At 46.8% G+C, this 26,263-nt stretch overlaps 1 protein-coding gene across 3 annotated transcripts in view; it reads left to right on the top strand.

Moving 5' to 3' along the window:
- LIG1 (DNA ligase 1) overlaps positions 1 to 26,263 on the top strand; it is a 793,173-nt gene that overhangs the window by 343,762 nt on the left and 423,148 nt on the right. For all 3 annotated transcript variants that reach the window (XM_075328747.1, XM_075328748.1, XM_075328746.1), the window contains exons 12-13: positions 22,704 to 22,760; positions 24,592 to 24,764. In XM_075328747.1, coding sequence (XP_075184862.1) covers positions 22,704 to 22,760; positions 24,592 to 24,764 — 230 coding nt within the window. The remainder of the gene's footprint in view (positions 1 to 22,703; positions 22,761 to 24,591; positions 24,765 to 26,263) is intronic.

The following is a 26,263-nucleotide window of genomic DNA, read 5'->3' as shown; positions in this document are numbered from 1 at the left end:
ACCTTTGCTAATCTTTGTTGTCTATCTGTGTATTGTGTGTTTTTACATTACCGTCATTACATGTTGGGAGCTTGCTATTCCTTTGGGACTACTCCAAGGCAAGTTAGGATTCCTCATTTCTATCTTTAAGGTGTAGCAAGTTTTTCCATCAGTGACAAGGTGTCTAGGTGTGTTAGGAACATCCCACTGCTACTTCTAGTGTTGACTGATAGATAAGGGATTGTGGTCATCTTAGTTTCCTACTACTCTTCTGGTCTTTGTTTTTCCCTGATTAATGGGAATTTTTGTGATCGTACACGGTTACCAGTTCATAACCGTATCACAAAAAAAGGTACTCAAAAGAAGGAATTTATTTTTTATTCTGTATATTTTTCCTCTTATTCTTTGGGTTCCGTGGAAGATCTTTTGCTGGCATGGATATTAACCAGTTGTTTGATCGTGTTAAGCATCTTGCTTCTGAGGTTCATGGTATATCAACTTATCTTAGACTCCTGTTGTAGAACCTAAAATTCCCTTTCTTGAATTGTTCTCTGGATATAAGTTTAAATTCCTGAACTTTAAAAATAATTGTAAATTACTTTTTGCCTAAAGACCTAAGTCCTCAGGGAGTCCCGCGCAGCAGGTTAGGATTGTCATCTCCTTGTTGTGCGGTGACCCTCAGGACTGGGCCTTTTCCTTGGTTCCTGTTGATCCGATTCTTGATGATGTGGATTCCTATTTTCAGGCCCTGGGATTGTTGTATGACGAATCTAATGTTGTGTATCAAGCTGAAAAGGCCTTGTTGGCATTGGTCCAGGGTCAGGATTCCGCTGAAATTTTTTGCCAGAGATTCAGAGAGTGGACGGTCCTTAACAAATGGAATGATGCTCTTGCGGCACATTTTTTCGGAAGGGTCTTGCGGATACTGTGAAACATGTTATGGTGGGATTTCCTATCCCTTCGGGTCTCGATGCCTCTATAATCTTAGCCATTCTGATTGATAGATTTCGCGAGCGCAAAACAATACGTGAAGATGTATTGCTTGTGGAATAGTCTTCGGAGCCTATGCAGTGTGATAGGTTTTTTGTGCTTCTATTGTGGAGACACTTCTCACACTATCTCTGTCTGCCCTAAGCGAGAAAAGAGATTTGCTTGTTCATTTACTGTGGGTACTGTGCAACCTAAATTTCTTTTGTCAGTCTCTTTAATTTGCTCGTTATCCTTGTTTTCTGCTATGGCTATTCTTGATTCAGGGGCTGCCCTGAACTTAATGGATTTTGGGTTTGCTAAAAGTTTTGGCTTTCCCATGGTACATTTGTAAACTCCTATTCCTTTAGCATTGATGCTACTCCCTTAGGCGGGCTTTGCACACTACGACATCGCAGGTGCGATGTCGGTGGGGTCAAATCGAAAGTGACGCACATCCGACGTCACTTGCGATGTCGTAGTGTGTAAATCCTAGATGATACGATGAACGAGCGCAAAATCGTCGTCATCGTATCATCGCTGCAGCCTCCGACATTTCCATAATGCCGGGGGAGCGACAGGTACGATGTAGTTCCTCGCTCCTGCGGCAGCACACATCGCTGTGTGTGAAGCCGCAGGAGCGAGGAACTTCACCTTACCTGCCTCCCGGCTGCAATGAGAAGGTCGGAGGTGGGCGGGATGTTTACATCCTGCTCATCTCCGCCCCTCCACTTCAATTGGCCGCCTGCCGTGTGACGTCACTGTGACGCCGCACGACCCGCCCCCTAAGGAAGGAGGCGGGTCGCCGGCCAGAGGGACGTCGCACGGCAGGTATGTGCGTGTAAAGCTGCCGTAGCGATAATAATCGCTACGGCAGCTTTCACTATATATCGAACGTGCGACGGGGGCGGGACTATCGCTGCAGCATCGGTAACACATTGTTACCGATGTTGCAACGTGCAAAGCCCGCCTTAGCTGAGAATAATCCCCAAATTTGGACCCAGGTGACTATGAGGGTTGCACCAGCTTATCAGGAGTATTGTATATTTTTGGTACTACACAACTTGCATGATATTTTGGTACTGGGATTCCCTTGGCTGCAGACCCATAATCCAGTTCTAGATTGGAGAACCTTGTCTGTGCTTAGTTGGGGTTCTCACTGTGTGCCTAATAACACAGAAAAGTTGTCTATTTCTGCTCAGACACACGATGTACCTGAATATTTGTCGGACTTCCTTGATGTGTTTAATGAGACTCGATCTGATTCCTTGCCTCCCCATAGGGAGTGTGAATGTGCAATTGAATTAGTGCCAGGTTGCAAATTTCCTAAGGGACGGATTTTCAATTTGTCTGTGCCCGAACAGTATGCTATGCAAACTTATATTAAAGAGTAATTGGAAAAAGGTCATATTAGACCATCATCTTCACCCATGGGTGCCATTTTTTTCTTTGTGTCCAAGAAGGATTGGTCATTGAGACCTTGTATTGACTATCGCCTCCTTAAAGGGAAGGTATCGTAAAAAAAAAAAAAAATAACTGAAAAAATGTAAAGTAAATAATGTTTAAATGTTTTGATTAAATATTATTTTTTTTAATTGTGCAAAATATAAAAAAAAAAAATTAAAAAGTTTGATATTTTCCACTGTTAAACACTAGGGGGAGCAGCTTCTGAAATCCTACTGAATTTCCACTGTATAAAAAGTTCAGATTACAGCCTGCCGTAAAGTGGGCGGAGTCTGCTCTCCTGTGTGTGATGGCACGCCTCCCTCCTCCTAATCTGAGTGTTTACAACAGATAACAGAGAATGACATGTAAGGACACAATGCACAGCCATTTTCCTGGTGACCAGAAATGTCTAAAGTGTCACCAAGGACAGCAGGAGTATCACACAGGATAGGATTAGATACACAGCTCAGCAGACAGTATCACACAGGATAGGATTGGATACATGGCTCTGCAGACAGTATCACACAGGATAGGATTAGATACACAGCACTGCAGACAGTATCACACGATAGGATTAGATACACAGCCCTGCAAACAGTATGACACGATAGGATTGGATACACGGCTCTGCAGACAGTATCACACAGGATGGGATTAGATACACAGCTGTGCAGACAGTATGACACAGGAGAGAATTAGATACACAGCTCAGCAGACAGTATCACACAGGAGAGGATTAGATACATAGCTTTGCAGGCATCACACAGGATAGGATTAGATACATAGCTGAGCAGACAGTATCACACAATAGGATTAGATACACAGCCCTGCAGACAGTATGACACGATAGGATTGGATACACGGCTCTGCAGACAGTATCACACAGGATGGGATTAGATACACAGCTCAGCAGACAGTATCACACAGGATAGGATTAGATACATAGCTGTACAGACAGTATCACACAGGATAGGATTAGATACACAGGTGTGCAGACAGTATCACAGGATAGGATTAGATACACGGCTCAGCAGACAGTATCACACAGGAGAGTATTAGATACACAGCTCAGCAGACAGTATCACACAGGATAGGATTAGATACACAGCTCAGCAGACAGTATCACATAGGATAGGATTAGATACACAGCTGTGCAGACAGTATCACACAGGAGAGGATTAGATACACAGCTCAGCAGACAGTATCACACAGGATAGGATTAGATACACAGCTCAGCAAACAGTATCACACAGGATAGGATTAGATACAAAGCTCAGCAGACAGTATCACACAGGATAGGATTAGATACACAGCTCAGCAGACAGTATCACACGACAGGGTTAGATACACAGCCGTACAGACAGTATCACACAGGAGAGGATTAGATGCACAACCCTGCAGACAGTATCACCGGTACACACACAGGAACTCACATGCAGTGGCACACACACACACACACACACACACACACACACAATCACCCCTGATGGGGACCTTGTGCCACACACACACACACACACACACACACAATCACCCCTGATGGGGACCTTGTGCCACCCACACACGCACAATCACACACACACACACACAATCACCCCTGATGGGGACCTTGTGCCACACACACACACACACACACACACACACAATCACCCCTGATGGGGACCTTGTGCCACACACACACACACACACACACACACACACAATCACCCCTGATGGGGACCTTGTGCCACACACACACACACACACACACACACACACACACAATCACCCCTGATGGGGACCTTGTGCTACACACACACACACACACACACACACACACACACAATCACCCCTGATGGGGACCTTGTGCCACACACACACACACACACACACACACAATCACCCCTGATGGGGACCTTGTGTCACACACACACACACACACACACACACACACAATCACCCCTGATGGGGACCTTGTGCTACACACACACAATCACCCCTGATGGGGACCTTGTGCTACACACACACACACACACACACACAATCACCTCTGATGGGGACCTTGTGCCACACACACACACACACACACACACACACACACACACACACACACACACACACACACACTCACCCCTGATGGGGACCTTGTGCTACACACACACACTCACCCCTGATGGGGACCTTGTGCTACACACACACATTCACCCCTGATGGGGACCTTGTGCTACACACACACAATCACCCCTGATGGGGACCTTGTGCGACACACACACACGGACCTTGTGCCACACACACACACAGACACACACACACAATCACCCCTGATGGAGACCTTGTGCTACACACACACACACACACACACACACACACACACACACACACAATAACCCCTGATGGGGACCTTGTGCTACACACACACACACACACACACACACAATAACCCCTGATGGGGACCTTGTGCTACACACACACACACACACACACACACACACAATAACCCCTGATGGGGACCTTGTGCTACACACACACACACACACACACACACACACACACACACACACACAATCACCCCTGATGGGGACCTTGTGCTACACACACACACACACACACACAATCACCCCTGATGGGGACCTTGTGCCACACACACACACACACACACACACACACACACACACACAATCACCCCTGATGGGGACCCTGTGCTACACACACACACAATCACCCCTGATGGGGACCTTGTGCCACACACACCTTTCACATCATTCCTCCCTGTGACCTCCGGTGGGCGCTCCAGGCAGCTGTACTTCATGCCATCCTCCCCTGCGTCCGGCCGACATTTCACACATTCTATCGCATACTCACACATCCGATCGCATACACTCACACATCCGATCGCATACACTCACACATCCGATCGCATACACTCACACACACTCACGATATCGCACATACCTTTACAATCGTGCGCGCACACTCACAATATCCGGAGATATCACATGCTTCCCATGTGATCCCCTTGCAGGTCCTGGAAGCTCACTGCACAGCATCGCAAGCGCCGACACACACTCACAATCAACACACACACACACACACACAGCAGCGGCGGGCAGAGGTGGGGGAGCTGCACCAGCGGGCAGAGCGGGGACTTGGGAGAACGAAGGGAGGGGGGTGTCATTGGAGACGGTAACGGCGGGGGGGAGGGGTGTAGTCAGTAGCTGGGGCAGAGCAGGGGCTGGGGAGAACGGAGGGATGGGATGTCATCGGAGACAGTATCGAGGGGAGGGGAGGCGGCCCGTACTCACACATCCCGGCGGGTGACAGGGGTAAAGTGGCGCAAACGGCACACGCTGTGAGCTCCACAATAATGGCGCTGAACTCCTCCCTCTGTGGTGTTCTGGACAGCCCAGGGGGCGCGTCCAGGACACAGCACACACCCACTGTAACGTACTTCATGGGGTCGGAGCCCGACTATCAGAGTCTATGTACAGGGGCTGCCATAAAGGAAGGAGTTACTGTCGTTACACACACGGCAAATCCAGCATGGCAGCCCCCAGTGCCTCCAGTAAAATAAGAATTACATAAAAACTAAATAAGCAGCGATTTTCATTTTGTATTAGAAATACTTGATTTCATAATTACTATTTTTAATACAAAAATAAAAAACCGCGACACCTTCCCTTTAATAAAATCACTGTTGAATATCCGTATCTTTTGCCCCTGATGTCAGATCTGTTTTCCAGAGTTAACGGGGCTAAATGTTGTACTAAACTTGATCTTAAGGGGGCGTACAATCTCACTCGAATTAAGGAAGGTAATGAAAGGAAGACTGCTTTTAATACCCCTGAGGGCCATTTTGAGTACCTAGTGATGTTTTTTGGGCTCACTAATGCCCTCTCCATCTTCCAGTCATTCATGAATGATATTTTCCGGGACCTAATTGGTAAATTTCTGATCGTCTTTTTGGATGATATTTTGATTTTTTTCTGGTTGGGACTCTCATGTTGAGCAAGTTTGGACTATTTTTCAGGTACTTAAAAACAATGCATTGTATGTTAAGGGGTCATGTCATCCGAGAGGGTGCTGGTGTGAAGCTCCATCTGGTGGCCAGGAATGGTAATGAATCTGAGTGTGAATCTGTGACTCAAACAGGTGTTGGAATTAATTAGGAATCCAAGAATCCTATTGCAGACCAGCCTGGTGTATATAATGTGTTTTTCCAATAATATGACACTGTCTTATATTCTTTTTGCCCTCCAAAAAGCACTAGTGCTTTTTTTTTTGGAGGAGGTCTTATTCTTGGATAAACACGGTTTGGGGGTAAGTTTACCCCCAATAAAGCAGACTTCCCCCCTCACTTTCCAGGAACCTCATACTTACCAGACCTGGATGTCTGCACAACTCCCAGGTCCTCCTGTGATCTCCGGTGCGTGCTGTACGCCGTCCTCCCCTGCTTCTGGCTGACACACTCCCACACAGCAGGTCGCTGATACACACATGCACGGCAGATCACAGATCGCACACACACACACCACACATCACAGCACATCACATCACATCCAGCGCTTGCGGCCACAGGGAATGATGGGAGGAAAGCACGTGTGTCCGCAGGTCCTGTTGTGGCACAACCTCTCAGGGTTCTGCCAGCGAGAAGAAATCGGTGTCATTAGATGTGGTGAGTATGTATGCGATCCGATGTTTGTATGTGTGATTTCATGTTCGTGCGCGCGTTCTGATTGTTTGGGTGCGCGCGTTCTGATTGTGTGTGCGCGCGCGCAAACTGATTGTGTGTGCGCGCGCGCGAACTGATTGTGTGTGCGCGCGCGCGAACTGATTGTGTGTGCGCGCGCGCGAACTGATTGTGTGTGCGCGCGCGAACTGATTGTGTGTGCGCGCGCGCGAACTGATTGTGTGTGCGCGCGCGCGAACTGATTGTGTGTGCGCGCGCGCGAACTGATTGTGTGCGCGCGCGCGAACTGATTGTGTGCGCGCGCGCGAACTGATTGTGTGCGCGCGCGCGAACTGATTGTGTGCGCGCGCGCGAACTGATTGTGTGCGCGAGCGCGCGCGAACTGATTGCGTGCGCGCGCGCGAACTGATTGCGTGCGCGCGCGCGAACCGATTGCGTGCGCGCGCGCGAACCGATTGCGTGCGCGCGCGCGAACCGATTGCGTGCGCGCGCGCGAACCGATTGCGTGCGCGCGCGCGAACCGATTGCGTGCGCGCGCGCGAACCGATTGCGTGCGCGCGCGCGAACCGATTGCGTGCGCGCGCGCGAACCGATTGCGTGCGCGCGCGAACCGATTGCGTGCGCGCGCGAACCGATTGCGTGCGCGCGCGCGAACCGATTGCGTGCGCGCGCGCGAACCGATTGCGTGCGCGCGCGCGAACCGATTGCGTGCGCGCGCGCGAACCGATTGCGTGCGCGCGAACCGATTGCGTGCGCGCGAACCGATTGCGTGCGCGCGCGCGAACCGATTGCGTGTGCGCGCGCGCAATCTGAATTTGTGTGTGTGTGCGTGTGCGATCACGGCAGGTTCTCCCACTCGGCGTCGGGTGAGTGTGATTGCGGGGTGTCCGCAGTCCATAATGAAGTGTCCTGCAGTATCTGTAACTTTTTTAGCTGCATGGACCCTTCATTATTGAACCGCGACTAGGGCTTATTTTTGGGGGAGGGCTCATATTTAAGCCTTGGTCAGAAAATGCTGAAAATCCCTGCTTGGGCTTATTTTTGGGGAGGTCTTATTTTTGGAAAAACACGGTAGGTGAATAGTTTGCTTGGCTGCTGCCGGTGATAAATGTTTGCTTCTTCCTCTGAAGATGGCTAGGAGTTTGTCCTTCAGTTTCCTCTATTCATCCTGCGCCAAAATTCACTCCAGAAAAGTCTGCAGGTTTTCTTTTCCTAATTGCTGGTTTTGCACTTACGAGTGTTTGTGGGTTTTTTTTCCCATTTTGTTCTGTGTTTGTTTTCTTGTATGTGAGGATCTGGCTCTCTGCTATGTTTGATAGGGCAGTTCCTTCAGCAAGAAAGAGTTTCTCCCTGCTCTAATTTTGATTATTTGCACTTTTGAATATTATTTGTTCTGTGATTTTGTTTCTTCCCATTATATCTGCAGTTCTGTTTAACCCCTTCACCAACAGCCACTAAAACACCCTAATGACCGGGCCATTTTTTGCAATTTAGACCAGTGTCACTTTGACAGGTTATAACTCTGGAACGCTTCAACGGATCCTGGCGTTTCTGAGATTGTTTTTTCGTGACATATTGTACTTCATGTCAGTTGTAAATTTAGGCCGATACTTTTTGCGTTTATTTGTGAAAATTTAGGAAATTGTGCGAAAATTTTGAAAATTTCGCAATTTTAAAACTTTGAAAATGTATGCCCATAAATCTGAGAGATATGTCACACAAAATAGTTACGAAATAACATTTCCCACTTGTCTACATCAGCGCAATTTTCGAAAGAAATTTTTTTTTCGTTAGGAAGTTAGAAGGGGTCAAAGTTCATCAGCAATTTCTAATTTTTCCAACAAAATTTACAAAATAATTTTTTTAGGGACCACATCACATTTGAAGTGACTTTGAGAGGCCGAGGTGACAGAAAATACCCAAAAGTGACCCCATTCTAAAAACTGCACCCCTCTCACTGCTCAAAACCACATCCAAGAAGTTTATTAACCCTTTAGGTGCTTCACAGGAACCAAAGCAATGTGGAAGGAAAAAATGAAAATTTTACTTTTTAACACAAAAATGTTACTTGAGCTATAAAATTTTCATTTTTACAAGGGAGAAAAGAGAAAGTGCACCCTACAATTTATTGTGCATTTTCTCCTGAGTACGAAGATACCTCATATGTGGTGGAAATCAAATGTTTGGGCACACGGCAGAGCTCGAAAGGGAAGGAGCGCCATTTGAATTTTTGAACGCAAAATTAGCTGCACTCATTAGCGTACGCCATGTCCGGTTAGAAGACCCCCTGAGGTGCTTAAACAATGGAGCTTCCCCACAAGTGACCCCATTTTGGAAACTAGAGCCCTAAAATAATTTTTCTAGATGTTTGGTGAGCACTTTAACACCTGGGGGCTTCACAAAAGTTTATAAAGTTGAGCTGTGAAAATAATTTTTTTTTTTTACCACAAACTGTTGCTTCAACTAAGTAGCTTTTTTTTCCACAAGGGTATCAGGAAAAAATACACCATGAAATTTATAGTGCATTTTTTCCTGAGTACGACGATACCTCATATGTGGTGGAAAGTAATTGTTTGGGCGCATGGCGGGGCTCAGAAGAGAAGGAGCACCATTTGACAGCAAAATTTGTTTGAATCATTAGCGGATACCATGTCACGTTTGGAGACCCCCTGAGGTGCCTAAACAGTGGAGCTCCCCCACAAGTGACCCCATTTTGGAAACTAGACCCCTCAAGGAGTTTATCTAGATGTTTAGTGAGCCCCAAGGGGCTCCACAGAAGTCGATAATGTTGAGCCATGAATACAATTTTGTTTTACCACAGAACTGTTACTTGAACCAGGTAGCTTTTTTTTCACAAGGGTATCAGGAAAAAATGCACCATAAAACGTATTGTGCAATTTCTCCTGAGTACGCAGATACCTCACATGTGGTGGAAAGTAATTGTTGGGCGCATGGCGTGGCTCAGAAGAGAAGGGCACCATTTGACAGCAAAATTGGTTGGAATCATTAGCGGACACCATGTCACGTTATTAGACCCCCCCCTTTGGTGCCTAAACAGTGGCGCTCCCCCACAAATTACCCCATTTTGGAACTAGACCCCTCAAGGAATTTATCTAGATGTTTAGTGAGCCCCTTGTACCCCCAGGGGCTCCACTGAAAGTTGATAACGTAGAACCGTGAAAATTATTTATTTTTTTTTAAATTTTTGCAGCAACAAGGTAGCTTTTTTTTTTTTCTATTTACAACGGTATCAGGAAAAAATGCACCATAAAACGTATTGTGCAATTTTTCCCGAGTACGCAGATACCTCATATGTGGTGGAAATCAATTGTTTGGGCGCATGGCGGGGCTCAGAAGACAAGGAACGCCATTTGACTTTTCAAACGCACAGACGCAGTGCACTGATCGGCCGCTGCAGGAGGCACGGTCGGATGAGATACAAAAAGCGCTGGGGATACGGAAAAAAAAAAATCACGCCAAAAATTGAGCAGGGATGCTGATCTGCGCTCAGCGGGACGCACGGACAGATGCGATACTTTTTTTTTCCGTATCCCCGACGCTTTTTGTATCTCATCAGTCCGTGCGTCCCGCCGAGCGCTGATCAGGGATGCACATAACGGATCGGCATCCCTGCTCAATTTTTGGCGTGACTTTTTTTCCCGTATCCCCGATGCTTTTTGTCACGCCAAAAATTGAGCAGGGATGCCAATCCGTTATGTGCATCCCTGATCAGCGCTCGGCGGGACGCACAGACTGATGCGATACAAAAAGCGTCGGGGATACGGGAAAAAAAGTCCCGCCGAAAACTGTCCACGGATGCAGATACGTTATCTGCATCTTTTATCAGCGCTCGGCGGGATGCACAGACACATGAGGTGTAAAAATGGACAGGGGATAGAGGAAAAAAAAGAAAAAAAAAAAAGTTATACTCACAGTACCCAGAGGATTAGCAGGAGGAACAGAAGGCAAGGAACAGCTTTACAGGAGCAGCAGGCAGGAAGTTGGACAGCTCAGCAGAAGACCCAGGAAGAAGGACCCAGCGATGGAGGCAGATGTGATCGGCCGGTGAAGACAGGTAAGAGGACGTCGGGGGGACAGCAGAGGGGGAGAGCAGAGGAGGAGGGAGATACCGGAGGAGCTGCAGAATAGAGATCACGGGGGAGGCCGGCAGATTGGGATGGCGGGGGGCAGGTCGGGATGTCGGGGGGGCAGATTGCAGGGGGGCACGGAGGGGCCATTACGGGAGCGCGCAGGAGCAATCACAAGAGCGCGCAGGGGCTGCAAGGTGATCACAATACTCACCGCTCCTGCTCCGTGACGTGGCAGCAGCAGCAGTTGCGTGGTACCACTAGTACCAGCCAGTGCTGCACGCTGCAGACATGTTGGTGGAGGGTCCCCAGACCAGCACAGGCCTGGGGAGGGCGGCCACCAGCAAATCAAACCGCCCCACTGCACACTGATTGGAGCGATTGCGCGTCATAGCACGATCGCTCCAATCAGTGCTGCAGGGGCTGGGGGCGGCATGTTTGAGATCCACCTATGATCTGCTGTACCTGCTACAGCACATCATAGCTGGATCTCACAGTATCGCACTATTTCTGTCATTATTCTTACCGAAATCAGTGCGAAAGATGTGGTTGGCGGTTCAGATTTGAACAGCCAATCACATCGATCGTCGATGGGGGGTGGTGATGCCACCCCCTTTGGGGTGAAGCAAAGGTCCCCTGCTGTAAGAAACAGCAGGGGACATCATTTGAAAGCCGTTGCTATGGTCACGGCAATCAAATGAACTTTAGGCAGTAAAATTACGTCCCTGGTCGTTAAGTCACGTTAAAATAGGACGTAATTTTACTGCCCGCGGTTGTGAAGGGGTTAAAGTGTCCGGCCTAAGAGTGCCTGATATAGTGGGGGAAGACCATGTGGTCTTAGGGCTTTTTTTCTATCAGGAGTTTGGTATTTTTTGCAGGGTTTTTTGCTGGCAGCAATCAGTTATTTTTCCTGTCCTGTTGTATCTAGTAAGTCGGGCCTCACCTTTGCTAATCTATAATTTTTATCTGTGTATTGTGTTTTCTTACAACACCGTTGTTACATGTTAGGGGCTTGCTATTCCTTTGGGGACTTCTCCGAGGAAAGTTAGGATTTCTTATTTCTATCTTTGAGATGTAGCAAGTTTCTCCGGCAGTGATGAGGTGTCTAGGTGTGTTTGGAACATCCCACTGCTACTTCTAGGGTTGTCCGATAGATAAGGGATTGCGGTCAGCTTATTTCCTACTACTCTTGTGGTTTTTATTTTTTCCTGATTTAATGGGATTTTTTGTGATAGTCCACGGTTACCAGTTCATAACACAAATCCCTCTAAATAGAAATCTAGTGTGGTTCTTCTGATTATAGCACTGTGTATTACCTCATGTGCAGTGCATTGCAGCTTAGGTATCCACGGTTACGAGCACAAGCAAATAACTGTCACTATATGAGTGGATGTAACCTGGGATACTTAAGCTGCAATGCACATGAGGTACGAGATATGGCTATATAATTTGAACTATACTACATTTCTAATTAGATCTATTTACTATTATTATTATTATTATTATTATTATTATTATTAATTTTATGTAATACACCTACTAAATACTGGGATATAATTTTGGAGATGGGAATACCCCTTTTGAAGGAAAATAATTTTCATACGGACTCGATCAGCGCAGAATGACTGTTCAAACCAAGTACAGGCGCTCATGCATAATGGTGTGCAAAACATATAAATACACCTTCTTTACCTGCTTGTTTTCCCCCTATCTCCACTCTCCACTCTCCCCTCGTCATTAATTGACGGCTCTGGCTTCATAGGTCCAGAGAAGGGAGTAGATAGTAGGAAAACAAGCAGACGAGAAGGTGTATTTAAATGTTTCTGTGCCATAATGCAGCTGCGCATGTACTTGGTTTGAATGGTTGTTCTGTATGTACAGGCATTCTTTTTCTATGGTGGCGTAAGCCCTCTCTCGGTCCAACAGTTTACTAGCTATCGGATGTTCCTCACCGTTGTCTCCCACTTGGCTAAGTACAGCTCCTAGTCCTGTGTCCGATGCGTCTGTTTGGATGATGAACCTGCAACGGAAGTCAGGAGCAGTCAGGACTGGGCTCTGGGCCAGCCGGTCTTTCAACTGGAGGAATGCACTGTCACATTCTGGGGTCCAAATAAGGTTATGGGCATATCTTTTGGTTGTGAGGTCAGTGAGCGGTTTTGCTACGGTACTGTAATTTGGGATAAACTTTCGATAATAGTTTGCGGTTCCTAGGAGCGCGCGGACCTGTTTTTGGTTGACCGGACGTGGCCACTGGGTAATGACTTCTACTTTTACCGGTTCGGGACGAATGCACATACTTCCCACCCAATGTTCCAGGTACAGCACTTCGGCCATCCCCATTTGGCATTTGTCAGGTCGGATGGTAAGCTGGGCTTTGGCTACCCTCCGCAGCACCTGGTACACGTGCTGAAGATGCTCTTCCCAAGTGTCGCTGAAGATGGCGATGTCATCCAAATAGGCCTGGGCATACCTCTGACATCCCTCCAGTAAATGGTCTACCATCCTCTGGAAGGTAGCCGGGGCGTTCTTCATCCCAAAAGGCATGCTGGTAAACTCAAATAGGCCAAAAGGGGTTATGAAGGCCGATTTTCTCTTGAGGTTCTTTTGTGAGTTGGGTCTACCAGTATCCCTTGCTTAAATCAAGGGTAAGTATAAACTAAGAGCCTCCTAACCTATTCAGTAGTTCATCCATCCGGGGCATGGGGGTAAGCATCTGTAATTGTGACCTCATTGAGCTGTCTATAGTCCACACAGAAACGAGTACTCTTCCCTTTTTTGGCACCAACACAACACTGGCAGCCCATGGCCTATGGGAGGGAACTATGACTCCCATATTTAACATGTCATTCACCTTGGCCTTCATCACTGCCAACACAGGAGGGGTCACCCGGTAGGTGGGTTGTCTTAGTGGAGTGGCTGCCCCTGTGTTGACATGATGCTGGACCAGGGGGTTCTACCAGGCTGACTCATGAACTGGATTCATATGTTCTGAGTAGGTCTGATATCTGTCGCTTCTGTGATGGACAAAGCTGTTCCCCCAGTGAAAAATCTTTTACCCCCATTTCCCTTTTGGAGTCCACTAATACGTCTGGGATCTGGTCCAACTCTGGGTCATTTAACTGAACAACAAACTGCTAAATTGGTGACCTCTCGTTCTTCATAAGCTTTTAGCCTGTTGATGTGGTAGGTACACTCACGAACACCTGCTCGATCCAGGGCTACGGTGTAGATAGTATTTCCACATTTCTTGGTAATGATGAATGGACGTGCCCACATGGCTTGCAGCTCTTTTTTTCCGTACCGGTACTAGTATTAGGACCTTCTGTCCACAGGCAAATTGTTGGGGTCGGGCAGTGCGGTCGTAACATCGTTTTTGCCTTTCCTGAGCCACTTCTAACTTCCTGTGGGCTAACTCCCTGAGGTGCCTTATACTTTCCCTAAACTTTTGAACATAGTCCAGAATGGGAACCTCTTCTGTGGGGAAAGTGGAGTCCTGCGGCACCTCCCGGTAAGCAAAAAGGAGCTGCTGCAGGTTTGTCTCCCAGTCCCATCCCTCCCCCCTTCCCTCGGACTCTACATAACGGCTAATAAGCTGCTTAAGTGTTCCGTTGAAGCGCTCACACAATCCATTTGTTTCAGGATGGTAGGGGGTGGTGCGCATGGAGCACACTCCATGTTTCTTCCACATGGTCTGAATCAGTTCATTCTGGAACTGTGCCCTCTGGTCAGTCAATACTTCCTGTGGAAACCCTACCCGGCTAAAGATGTCCAGTAGAGCTTGAGCCACGTGCTCTGCATCTATGGAGGATAAGGCAACTGCTTCTGAATAGCGGTTGCCAAAGTCTACCAGGGTGAGAATGAATCATTTTCTACTGCAGCTAGGGATGGCTAAGGGGCCTACTACATCAATGGCAACTCTCTGGAACGGTTCTCCTATCAAGGGCATGGGTTGGAGTGGGGCACGACATGGGGCTCCCCCCATACGGTGACACACTGGGCAAGACGCTCTGTATTTTTGCACTTCTTGAGTGACCTTTGGCCAGAAAAAATTGCGCAACAGGCGGGTCCGGGTCTTTTTGCACCCATGTGCCCAGCCGCAGGAAAATCATGAGCTAAACGCAATAGTTGGGGTTGGTATTGTTAGGATACCACAAGCTGGTGTACACAGGTCCAGGGTTTTTCTGGGCAGGATTGGGGCTTTTCCCGATATGAGGCATTTTTTCCCATCTATATACCTCCCCCTGATTTCCTCCCCCAGGTTGGGTGGCCGCACTACGGATAAGCTCTAGGGTGGGGGGTGTCAGTTGGGCTTCCCTGAATTTCTTACGATCCATCTCCCCCTAGTCAATGGCCACAGTTGGGTCTGATGTACTCAACAATCGTTGGCTCCGATGAGGAGGAGGGTTCTCCTCGGATGGGTTGGTAGAAAGACCTGCACCAGGATGGTGATTGGCTTGACTGCAGATGATGGTGGTGACAAACTTTCTGTATAGTCCTTGTCCTAGGTCATTTCCCAAAATAACAGGGGTGGGGAGGACGTCCATGAGCCCCACTTCAACCTCTCCTTGGTCAGTTCCCCAGTCCAACTGCACTCGTGCCAGAGGTATGTTCGACCGCTGGCCCCCCAGCAAGAGAGATGGTCACTTGGCGGCCAGGTAAATGATGATCTGTGGGAACAATATCTGGACTGACCAGGGTGATGGAAGATCCAGTGTCTGGAAGTCCCTGAGCCTGTATATCACCGACCTTGACCTTCTGGATGTGGTGATGGAGGTTGGCTGGTGTTCGGTGTCCGGCCTGCCGTAGGGTGTGGACTGGGTAAACCACTTTCTCAGCTATTGGTGTTTCTCTGGAGTAGCATTCCTCAGGTCTCGGTTCATCTCAGCATAGGTTGACTGGTTGGACTGGCAAACGGGCTCCGGGCATGGGGCCTTGACTTTGAAGACACTCTTTGGCCATGTGTCCAAGGCGCCCACACGTATAACAGCGCCGTGCGTCGCCGGCCCTGTTGGCAAACCTTTGTCTTGTTGGGGCTTCGGTGGTGTAATGAGTTAGTCTAGCACGAGAGTCTGGAGGTCGCTTGGATCCATGGTTGAGGGACTTCCTGGGATTGGTGGGCTTATCGAGCCTCCAGCTGGGTCAGTTGGCTGCAAATTTGTCAGCCAATCACGCTGCTTGCTCTTTGGTATCGGGCACACCTGTCAGCTACCCATTCTTGGATTTCCGGGTCCATCTTCTCCAGCAGCTGTTCGAGCACCATCACGTTCTTTTAGGGCAGCAGCGGAGTGGGCACCCAGACTATCGAGCCAGCGGTTACAGTGTCGTCGGAGTTGACTGCCAAATTCGACGTACGAGACATAGTCCGGTGTGACGGGGTATGTGACAGAGCAGTAAGGGACACCAGGCCGAGGAACAATCCAAAGGGCTTTATTAGAACCAGAAAGATAAAGCACCAAACATGAATATAAATACTTAAAGTCTGCAAGGAGTCCACAACAAAATAACAGATCCAGGGGCACCGCCCGGTATTCCGATGCCAGGGAAAATATGGCAATGGTCCTTATGAGTGAACAACAAAACACAATCCCACGTGGCCACCGATCTCCAATCTGTAACAGTCCATACACAGGCACTAGGATTTAGCCTCCGCTATAAATCCTAATGCTTCTCCAGCCGAGATCCAACTACTGATTGACTTGGGTCTCATTGTTCTCTTCTCCTGGGATCAGCCCCTTAGGTGGGCAGAAGAGTCCAACTCCGCCTGGACATTTGATACATGAAAAGATTCTAGACGACCTGGCTCTATTCTGTCTACCAAGTTGTGTATTGGATGAGTCCCATGCTGAGAAGAACAAACAATCCCCCACCAGTAGTACATACAGGACAGTCAAGGAGAAACAGACTATTACACCATGAGCACAGGCGGGGGATGGACACACTGTTACATCCGGAACTTAGTACGATGTCTCTCGGGGGTTATGGTAAACAGGGACAACAAAGTGTCCTTAATAATTCCATAGTCCAGGCAGTCATGAGGCCCAAGTGATTGGACAGCCTCCTAAGCTCGACTAGGCAAGCTTGTCCACAGGTATTTGTACCACTCAGCCATGGGCACCTGGTCCATACGTATTAGCGCCACAAAGTTTTTCAAGTGTTCATCTATCTCTGTGTTGGAATCCTTAAACACTGGCACGTCCCTGTAGCGAAGATGACTTTTTTGGTGGTGGTCTATCCTAGAGGTAGGTGCTGGTGGTAAGAAAATTGGCACTCCAAACACTAATTGCAGAACACCAGCCTTCTCTTCCCTTGAAACTTCAGACCCCAATGCAGTCAACAATTTCTTGACTCAGTCTGCGTGGGCTTGGTTTGTTTCCAGACTCTCACTGGATCTAGGATGAAACACATGGTTTACATCCTCTGATATCATATCGGCGGTGTCCTCCTCATCCTCTGCATTATTCTGGGTCTCCCAATGTACCAATTTCCGGATAAAGTCTGACCAAGTGTCAGTGTTCCTGTATTCAATCTTTCGCATCTTGCACAGATCCTGTAGCATCCATCTACTGCTGCGGTCGTAACTTATGTCCAGTCCTTGTCCCATGGCTAAGCTGGTGGCTTTGGACATGCCTCCCCTATGGCCTGCTGGGTATGCTTATGTGCCTCCCTGGTTGTTGAGCCCCCCTGGACGCTGTCCGCAAACACCAGTCCTCTGCAGCTCCCCTGGATAAACCAGGCTGAGTAGTATCCCACTGCTGCCACCAATTGTGGAGACACGAGGGTCAGTGGGTGCTCTTGTACGCTGATACGGCTGCCTTTAGAAAGACAGCATGGCCCAGGGCTCATCCCAACTGAACGCCGACCTCCTTAACCGTGGACGGAACACTACTCAGACAACACAGGATGAGGGAATCACAATATTAAGACTTTATTGGATCCCTAAACAATTAACGGCATATGGCACAAAACCAGCAAAACCATAGAATGTAACTGACAACTGTATCTCACCCTTCCGCTGGCTCACCAGGGATTAGAATGTCCGTGCCACAGAGCTTCCAGGGCTACTTACTCCAAACCAGCAGCACCCCGCTTTCAGCGAGCACCCATCAAGAATGGAATAAGGCTATGTGCAGACGCTGTGTTTTTTTGACGCTGCGTTTTTGTGTGTTTTGCCTCAAAAAAACGCACAAAAACACACCCGTGGCAAAACCGCATCTGTAAAAACATATGCGTTTTTGCCACATTTCAGTGCGTCTTTGGTTGTGTTTTGCTGCGTTTTTGATCTCTGCGTTTTGCTGCGTTTTCCCAATACATTGCATGGGTGGAAAATGCAGTAAAACACAGAAAAGAATTGACATGACCGCTTTTTCTTTTTTTTTTTTTTCAGCTCAAAAACGCAGCAAAAAAAAAAAGTTGTGTATGGACAGCAAAAATGAAAACTCATAGGCTTTGCTGGGGAAGGAAAGTCATGCAGTTTTGAGCCCTAAAATGCACAAAAACGCTCCCGAAAAACGCACAAAAACGCACTGTGCGCATATAGCCTAAGCCGGATTTAGGGAGCTGGCTGAGTACCGCAAAGCCTGTAGTCAGGTGACTGGATTGTCCCAAGCTGGATTCCTTCCTTATTTAGTCCTTGATTTCTCAGCCGAATCCTTGCATTCGATGCGATGCTGAAGTCCATGTAGTATTATAATCCAGGTTCGGTTATGGCTTGCCAATCGGATCCGCAGAACCTAGATTGATAGCATGTAGCAAGAGTCTACCCGGGCAATGGACAGTACTCCTTCTTATACCCCAGAGCTCTCCATCCAGACCATTGGATTCTTCACGATTGTTGGATAAGACTGTGCTCTTATTGGCTAGATTTCAAGCCGTTTACAAAGTATCCCTAGTAGTAATGGTCTCTGGCAGACACGAGGGAGAGACAGCTAAGTTAACATCGCATCTAGCAATACACAGTAATACAATGGGAGGTTCGCATAATTGATTTTACCTGGTATCTGACCTTCACTGGCCAAGGCAATTACGTGAGTCAACAAGAACTTTAAGGGTAAGTTCACACAGTGCGTTTTCCGCTGCGTTTTTGCGCAGTTTTCGGGTGCGTTTTTGCTCAGGAAACTGCATGACTTTGCTTCCCCAGCAAAGTCTGAGTTTTCATTTTTGCTGTCTGCACACAGCGTTTTTTTTCAGCTGCGTTTTTGTGGTGCCACAAAAACGCAGCATGTCAATTATTCCCGCGTTTTTCACTGCGCTTTTCATCCATTGAGTGCAATGGGATGTTGAAAGACGCAATGAGAAACGCCAATAGCTGCGTTTTGATGCGTTTCTAAGACCAAAAACGCAGCTATAAACGCAGGAGGTGGGTAGTAAAGTGACGTGTACAGGAAGAGGATTCCTTCTGTCGGTAAACACAGAAGCGTGAATCCTCCCGGTACCGTCACCGCTGCTTCCACCTCCCGTCCTGGGCATGTATGCTGCCGTGCGGCGCCATGTTCGGGCGGGAGGTGGAAGCGGCTGCGAAAACAAAAGTGAACAGTAGAAAAAAAAATGCATCTGCTGATTGTATAAACGGCTTTTATACAATCAGATGATGTGTGATGTGCTTCAGCCTCTAGAATCTGACACATCATCTGATCGCTTTGCCTTCCAGCAAACGATCAGATGATATTGGATCCGGATTGGACGGCGCGGGACCCTTGACCCAGGATTACTGCGGAGGGGGGTTCTTTATTTCAATAAAGATGGAGTCACTAATTGTGTTGTGTTTTATTTCTAATAAAAATATTTTTCTGTGTGTTGTGTTTTTTTTTTTATCTTTACTAGAAATTCATGGTGGCCATGTCTAATATTGGCGTGACACCATGAATTTCGGACCTAGGGCCAGCTATACAGCTAGCCCTAACCCCATTATTACCCAGCGAGCCACCCGGCATCAGGGCAGCTGGAAGAGTTGGATACAGCGCCAGAAGATGGCGCTTCTATGAAAGCGCCATTTTCTGGGGTGGCTGCGGGACTGCAATTCACAGCGGGGGTGCCCAGAAAGCATGGGCACCCTGCACTGTGGATTCCAATCCCCAGCTGCCTAGTTGTACCCGGCTGGACTCAAAAATTGGGCGAAGCTCACGTCATTTTTTTATTTAAATTTCATGAAATTCATGAAATAATTAAAAAAAAAAAGGGCTTCCCTATATTTTTGGTTCCCAGCCGGGTACAAATAGGCAGCTGGGGGCAGCCTGTACCTGCCTGCTGTACCCGGCTAGCATACAAAAATATGGCGATGCCCACGTCATTTTTTTTTGTTTGGGGGGGGCAAAGAAATCCTGCATACAGTCCTGGAAGGAGGATGCTGAGCCTTGTAGTTCGACAGCTGTCTGCTCTTCTGCATACACTAGTGGAGAATGAAGAACACATTGAAGAAGGAAATGACATCAGACCTTTTTTTTTTTGTTCACTGATAAAAAACGCATAAAGACGCAGTGAGCAAAAACGCAGCAAAACGCAGCAAAAAAACCGCACCAAATCGCGGCAAAACGCGTGCGTTTTTTGACGCGTTTTTTTGACGCGGGTGCGTTTTTGTGCAGTTTTTGCCGCAAAAAACGCACAAAAATGCAGCGTCAAAAAAAACGCAGTGTGTGAACCTAGCCTAACACTAGACTTATAAGACTCTTGTAGAAACAATGAGGGGCCTATCCCCTGTTTATAAACAAACTATTATCATGTCTGGCAGAATTTTAAGAAACTTAACCCATGCTAGGCACTGACAGTCCATGTAGTCACACCGCTTAACTAAGGAATCTGACATTATTGAAGTCAATAATATTATAATCCTGTACTATTGAATTCCATCCCGGATTACCAGAATTGAGTTCAGTGTATTCACCTCAGGTGGGTTCACCTGACGTTACAGCTAGGGTACCGTTGGAACCGCCAGCTGGGACCTCAGGTGAACTCTATGAAGTCACCGTTTTACAGCTGCGACTCAGTGTGTCCTGCAGGCCACAATGATAGGTTACATTTTCTAGCACTGCGACCTTAGGATTTAGCAGAGGCGGGATTGTCATGGGACATCGTGGTGTAAATTACGTCGGACCTCCAGGGGTGTTTTTGGGGTTAATAAATGAAAGACAGAGGGTGTTGTTTTTGTTTTTTTTTTAATAAAGGATTTTCTGTGTTTTATTTCTTTTTACATACATGATTAGTAATAGGGGGGCTTCTTGACAGCTGTTATTTTTTGACAAATCACAGCTTTCATTTACCCCTTTATATTACCCCAGTTGCTACTGCTCCAGGGTAATCGGGATGAGCCTGGTAAACACCAGAAAATTGGCGCATCTAATGGATGCTCCAATTTTGTGGCAGCTGCGAGCTGCTATTTTTAGGCTGGTGAGGGTCCAATAATCATGGGCCTCCCCAGCCTGAGAATACCAGCCCCCAGCTATCTGCGGTATCTTGGCTGGGTATCAAAATTGGGGGGGGACTGCACGCCGTTTTTTTTTTTAAAATAATTTATTTACATTTTTTTCTTAACTGCTTGGGGTCCCTGGCATTTTGATACACAGCCAAGATAAAGCACACAGCGGGGGCTGCAGCCGGGCGGCCAAACCCGAACAGTAATACGAATTTTCCTGAGAATAACTATGTCAAGTCTTGCAAGTCTTACTAAAAATCTGTTTGTACTTTAAAATCAACTTTCCCATTGTAATGCTTGCAGACTATGCATGATTGTCATTTGTAGTGCAAATTTTTTAAAAACTTGTTTCAATGATACTGCCACCTGTCTCACATGCAGAGAGCCATTCTCTAACATAGGAGGTGCTTACTGTTGGCACTGTAAAGTATTAGCACTTCCCCTTTCTTATAAGGTGTAATGATTACAGCTGGGCGGACTCACAGAAAACCCTGCTAATTTATAAAAAAAAAACAAAAAACAACCTGTTCAGGTCCGGAATCCGGTACCCATATAAGTCTATGGGAACCAGAATCCGGCAATTAAAAATGTTGGTGTAAGGGATGGGGGATGCATCAGAAGGCCCAGGATGAGCTGCACCTGTGATGTGTCCTCCTCTGCTCATTCTGGGCCTCCTGCTGCATGCAGGAGGCGGCCCAGGATGTGCTGCGCCCGCGATGATGATTCTCCTCTGCTCATATGGAGCCTCCTGCTGCAGGTCCTGAATCCTGACTCTGACTTGCAGACAGTACTTGTCATTAGTTGCAGGCAGACACTATCACACAGGATGGGGGCACGTCTGACTGCAACTAATCACAGACATCAAGACGGCCGGTGGGCAGGGAAAGCTTTGCATATGTATGAGCAATGATGAGCAGCACAGGGAGGCCACAGGAGCAGCGTACAGTCGAGCGGGAGCAGTTTACGGTCAGTCCGGAGCCTTGGTAAGTATGAAGTGCTCGCTTCATTCTTATTTTCTTTTTTTTTAACTTCTCGTGTGTCGGATCCAGATCAAACACCAGGGCACCTTTGAAACCGTGCAGATCCGGACTTTGTATGGGTCCGCCCATCCCTAGTAATGATGATTTCACTGAAGTAACTTTTTGTGTTCTAGGGTTCCATATTTGGCTATTGCGCGTACTTTTGAAATGATAGAAACTGAGTCTGCTCGGTAAGTTTTCTTTTGTCCTTTAAATAGAAAAAAATTGCAAGCCTAAGACTTTGAGTTTTGGTTGCTGTTCTTTTCAGTAATAATGTTCTTAAAATACGAGAAATTTGTATAGTTTCTGAATAGTCAGCTCTTGCACGTTTTAGTAAGTGTAAGCAAGATTTTTTTATTTTAATTTGCCTCAGCTTGTGATTTTTGTAGCCCTTATTTGTGGCACTTAAATTCATTAGGTTCCTCTTTAAACCAATCACTAGAATTTTCGTATATAACTTAAAGCCAGTGCTATACTGGCACTATCAGGCTGATTTTATACCTTTAGTGGTCATCTCGGACGTTTAGGTTTTGAAATCCAAGAATATAAAGTTTATAAAATTGGCGACTTCTTGAGTTACAGCAGGTGAGAAGCAGATATCAGGGGGGGTTATTCAGTGTTACCCCTCCCCCTGTTAGAATTAGCATAAGTATTATACAATCGATTTACTTTTACTTGCAGGACCTGTGGTGAGGTCATACCCATGTGACCAGCTGGTATCAGCTTTGTTGGCTGATGCTCCGCCCCTTCTGGTCACATACTAGTGATGGGCAGTCCGGCTCATTTTGGTGATCCGGTTCCCATGGCTCCGCTCACCAAAAAGAGCCGGATCTTTCAGAGCGTTCTCTGCTCCTTATTAAATATGTGTTCACCCCAGATGAACACATATTTAAGATTACAGTAATGCCGCTAAAACCCCGCCCACCCGCTGCTAAACCCAGCTCACTTAAAAGTTACCAATTATATTGTTGAGTAGGCAGAGTTTAGCCACGGGTGGGCGGGGTTTCAGCTGGGAAAAGAGCCGTTTGGACATTTTAGTGGCTCTCACTGGTGATCCGGCTCCTGTCGGTCACAGCAGGGAGGCGGATCTTTGTGTTGGGTCGTTCACGACCGACACATCACTATCACATACTATACTGCCCTCCCGTACTGGTGCCCTTCCAGTGGTGCTGCAGCTCGTGTGGGGATGTGATGTCACGTGAGCCCCATGTCCAATCAGCGCTGGCATCCTTCGCCCCGCCTTAAATTAACAGAAAGTGAGCGCTGCAGCTCTTTTCCTGTTGACTGTTCATTTGATCCAAAGGCAGGGAGAAGGAATACAGATCTGATTGAAAATGGGGCTTGCGTCATGTCACAACCCCACGTGAGCCCTCCCAATGCTGTAAGGGCACTAGTACAGGAGGTGAGTATAGGCTTTATTATTTTACCTCGGGGTTAACATGTGAGATCAGAAGGGGTTGTCCTACTAGTGGACAACCCCTTTAAGGTTACCTTTTGGTTCCTTTGTGGCTTTGCAGACTATTCGCCTTGCTATGGCGTGATCTTTGTGACTGCACCTGTGCACGATAATGTTTTGGAATTCCCTCTTTCTATGCAGTCTGTAGATTGGTGGAGTAGAAGTGAGCAGCTGATCGCAACGCTATGCAGTACTGCTATGTATAGTATTCTATCCTGCTGCTTCTGTATGTGTGCCACAGAAAAGTAGTAATCCATCTGTGTAGATAACTGTGGTGGACACTAGCTGCTATGATGTCTTTTATACAGCTAGGTTAGAGAAACTGAAAATTTATGAGAAGGCATTTAAAGGGGAAAGTTGGTGAAAAATGCAGGAGTCATGTAATGACGGAAAATGGTTTTATTTTTCAAGAGCACATGACTGTTTTTTTCTGAAATATTTCCTGAAAGGAAAGGTATACGATAACATTATCTCCTGTCACGTTGAGGGTTTTTTCTTACTTGCTACCACCCTTAAATATTTGTAACTGTTATTTTAAATTAATTTGATTTTTCTTTCTATTTTAGCTTAAAAAACATAGAAACATTGAGTAATTTTCTGCGATCTGTCATCTGTTTGACTCCGGGGGATCTCCTACCGTCGATTTATCTCTGTCTGAACCGTCTGGGTCCTGCCTATGAGGGTCTTGAGCTTGGCATTGGAGAGACCATATTAATGAAAGCTGTGGCACAAGCAACAGGTAATTTTAATTTCTAAATGTACAGAGCAAACTAGAGAGAGTGAGCAAACAGTTATTATATACAAAGAAATTCCTTCAAAGGTTTATTCCCACAATCACATTGGTTTTCATAAGTCACAATAAATACGTATTTCTAATAAACTGAGCCCAATATAAAGTTTTTCTTGTTCCATTTGTGTCTTTTTTTGCCATATTCTGCCCTTAGCGCATTCAGCTTCACATAAATGAATGTGTTTCTTGTCTTATCTAGTAAAAGTACTTTTCCCAGCAGCACTTGCTTCTTCTCAGTTCCACAGTCCCCTTCTCCTTCCCTCACCTGTGTGCTCTTGACTAGCTCCACTCAGAATAGCTTGATTATAACAAAGTGTGGAATTCCCCTTAGGCTCTGTGCGCACGAGAAAAAGGATTCTTAAGAAATTTCTTAAGAAATTTCTTGAGTGAAGGATTAGCGCACCTGCGTTAAAAAAATGCACCAATAATGCACTGAAAAACGCATGCATTTTCACCGCGTTTTGGTGGAGATTTTTGCATGTTGGTCCCTGCATTTTTTAATGCTTTAACAACAATAAATAATATAGATAATAGATAGATAAATAGACAGATAGATAATGGATAAATAGAAAGATGGATAGATGAATTAAAAAAAAAAATGTAAAAAAACCAAAATGACGTGGGGTCCCCCATATCTTTTGTAGCCAGCTAGGGTAAAGCAGACTGCTGCAGCCTTCAGACCACAGCTGGCAGCTTTACCTTGGCTGGTAATCCAAAACAGAGGGCACCCCACGCTGTTATTTTACATTAAATAAATAATTTAAAACAAAAAACGTGGGGTTCCCCCCAAATTGGAAAACCAGCCAAGGTAAAGCGGACAGCTGTAGTCTAGTATTCTCAGACTAGGGAGGTCCACCATTATTGGACACTCCCCAGCCTAAAAATAGTAGGCCACAGCCGCCCCAGAAGCGGCGCATCCATTAGACGTGCCAATCCTTGCGCTTTGCCCCAACTCATCCCGTTGCCCTGGTGCGGTGGCAAACTGGGTAATAAATGGGGTTGATACCAGATGTGTAATGTCACCTGGCATCAAGCCCTGGGGTTAGTGATGTCACGCGTCTATCAGATACCTGACATCACCAACCTAGTCAGTAAGAAATAAAAAAGACAACAAAAAAAGTTTTATTTGAAAAAACACTCCCAAAAACATTCCCTCTTTCACCATTTTATTGAAAAGAACAATCAAATCCGGTTCCAGCGTAATCCAATAAGGGGGTCCCACGACGATCCATACCATAGTCACTGTCCCAGTCAATGAAGAACAGAATGTTCCTCATTGGCTGGGAGAGTAGTGCAGTGACCTGAGCTAACATCAATATGTCAGCCCAGGTCACTGCAGGGGATGACGAGCGCTGCTGTCAGGAGGTTAGATGAGATCATTACCTGCTGTGACGATCTCCTGCACTCCTGACGTCAGCGCTGTCACGGACTTCTATGCCCGCTGCGTT

Source organism: Anomaloglossus baeobatrachus, chromosome 11, assembly GCF_048569485.1.
Source record: "Anomaloglossus baeobatrachus isolate aAnoBae1 chromosome 11, aAnoBae1.hap1, whole genome shotgun sequence".
Classification (NCBI taxonomy): Eukaryota; Metazoa; Chordata; class Amphibia; order Anura; family Aromobatidae; genus Anomaloglossus; species Anomaloglossus baeobatrachus.
This window is presented reverse-complemented; position numbering and strand designations above follow the sequence as displayed.